The 1,984-nt window shown below is 39.3% G+C and overlaps 1 protein-coding gene across 1 annotated transcript; it reads left to right on the top strand.

Annotated features, from left to right (window-relative positions):
- Positions 1-17: 17 nt before the first annotated feature.
- On the top strand, positions 18-1,156 carry LOC123964456. The gene is made up of 3 exons (XM_046041430.1): positions 18-219; positions 350-583; positions 772-1,156. The coding sequence occupies exons 1-3, from the start codon at positions 18-20 to the stop codon at positions 1,146-1,148; spliced, it is 813 nt and encodes a 270-aa protein (XP_045897386.1). The 3' UTR covers positions 1,149-1,156.
- The last annotated feature ends 828 nt before the right edge of the window (positions 1,157-1,984 follow it).

Below are 1,984 nucleotides of genomic sequence, written 5' to 3'. Positions count from 1 at the left end.
CATTCTGGTTCATTAAAATGAATGGAGATGTATATACGGATCTGAAATCAGACTCAGAGTACGCAGGTCGTTTGCAGTACATTTGTTCTAACAACATCTGCACTCTGAGAATCACACACCTGAGAGAGAGCGACTCAGCTGAGTACAAGTTCAGGTTCATAACAAACCAACCAGGTGGAAGATTTTATGGTTCACCTGGAGTCACTTTGTGTGTCACAGGTAACGCTTGTGTTGGAAACCATGTCAGTTAGCTCCAACATGCTTAACATTTGGGAAACACTACAGTGAATCTCGGTGTGCCTGTTATCATGATAGTTTAATCTAAAATTATATTTTTGTTTCTTTGCAGATACAGGTTTCCAGGTGCAGATGAGCAGCTCACAATCATGCATGTTTTACACATGTACATGGTCACAGCTGAAGTGTCTCAGCAGCTGTCGTCTACCTGATCAAACCTCCTACATCTGGTACAAGAATGGACAGAAAATTAATGAAGAATCATCTTATTCAGACTACTTTTATCCTGCAGACAGCTATTCATGTGCCCTTAAAGGATGTGAAGATTTTCCTTCTCCACCAGTGTGTGAGTTTACTCCACAAACTTCTACTAATGTGACAAAGTTTTGAACATTTTAGCTGATGTTCTGTACCATGACTTCATTTATCTTTTAACATGAGCGACCCCATCCACAGGAATACAACCAGCTGTGAAATACTACAATAAAGAGAATAGTTTTAATAACAATAATCAAAAATATTTACATTTTTCAGGTGTCCATGATCACTCCTGCAACAGAGTGACTTACACTGACAGAAGCATCTGTGCCTTCAAAGGCTCATCAGTGGACATTTCTTGTACTTACAACAGTTATGAAACTATCAGATCTAAATTCTGGTTCAGTCCTGAACATAGTCTTCAGTGGCAGAATCCCTCACAGCCTGAGGACCTTAGTGAAGACTCCCAGTATGCAGGTCGTGTTCAGGTCCTTGAAACAGAGAGAGGACGCTCCACTCTGAGAATCACTGACCTGAGAGAGAGCGACTCAGCTGAGTATCACTTCAAATTCACAGCAGGAAGCTTTGAATGGAGGAGTAGTTTACCTGGTACAACTCTGACTGTCACAGGTACTGATGAACACAAACTGTAACAGCACATTTAAACTATCTGATGACAAGTGAATGTGTCAAAGAGTGATCCTGATGAGAAATAAATGTACTGTATGTGTGATTGTCATAATGTTCTGTTGGTTATATGTCTGTGTGTCATTCAGTTCTACATAAAGAACAAATATTTCTGTTCCTTCTTCACAGATCTCCAGGTGCAGGTGATCAGATCAACACTCTATAGTAATTATACTGAGGCAGAGCTGCTTTGTCACAGCAGCTGTCGTCTTCCTGATCGTTCTTCCTACGTCTGGTTCAAGAACGGACAGAAAAGGGAAAGGGTGGAGCCATCTTCTTATAAAGATCAGTTTTATCCTGGAGACATCATCTCCTTTGCTGTAAAAGGACATGAAGCCTTCCGCTCTCCTTCAGTCTGTGAGTTTACTCCACTGTGTCAGGGAAAAAACATGCATACACTGACATTACAATACAAATTACAATTTCAGACATAATGGTATTGGAGTCTCTTAGATCTTAATGTAGACAAGCAGCAGTTAATTACTCAAAAGAAAAAACAATTAGCAGTAGAAAAGCACATTTACACAAAGCTACATTTAATGTTTGGTAGTTATAAAGTTATTGAGATAGTCCATTACTTCTAGGTAGGTAAGTTTATTATCACAATATTTATTATGTTATATAGTGAAATTGCGTTTGTAACTCCCTTCTGCTTCATAGCAAACAATATCCATTAATACAGAATCAAATATGAAAAATGGTAAACTGAAATAAACCATCATCAGTGGAGCAGTGCTGAGGAGGAATCAGAGTTTAAGAGTCTGATAGCTGGGGGGAAAAGCTGCTCTGCAGTCTGGTGGTG

The sequence above is a fragment of the Micropterus dolomieu genome, unplaced genomic scaffold (genome assembly GCF_021292245.1).
Source record: "Micropterus dolomieu isolate WLL.071019.BEF.003 ecotype Adirondacks unplaced genomic scaffold, ASM2129224v1 contig_2622, whole genome shotgun sequence".
NCBI classification, from domain to species: domain Eukaryota; kingdom Metazoa; phylum Chordata; class Actinopteri; order Centrarchiformes; family Centrarchidae; genus Micropterus; species Micropterus dolomieu.
Note: the sequence above shows the minus strand (reverse complement) of the source record. Positions and strands in the feature narration are given on the sequence as shown.

Bases quoted from the DNA above. Each gene is read 5' to 3' on its own strand.
- LOC123964456 (XM_046041430.1), top strand. From the start codon at position 18: ATGAATGGAGATGTATATACGGATCTGAAATCAGACTCAGAGTACGCA. The intron at 220-349 runs GTAACGCTTGTG...GTTTCTTTGCAG, and splicing joins AGTCACTTTGTGTGTCACAG to ATACAGGTTTCCAGGTGCAG. The intron at 584-771 runs GTGAGTTTACTC...TACATTTTTCAG, and splicing joins TTTTCCTTCTCCACCAGTGT to GTGTCCATGATCACTCCTGC.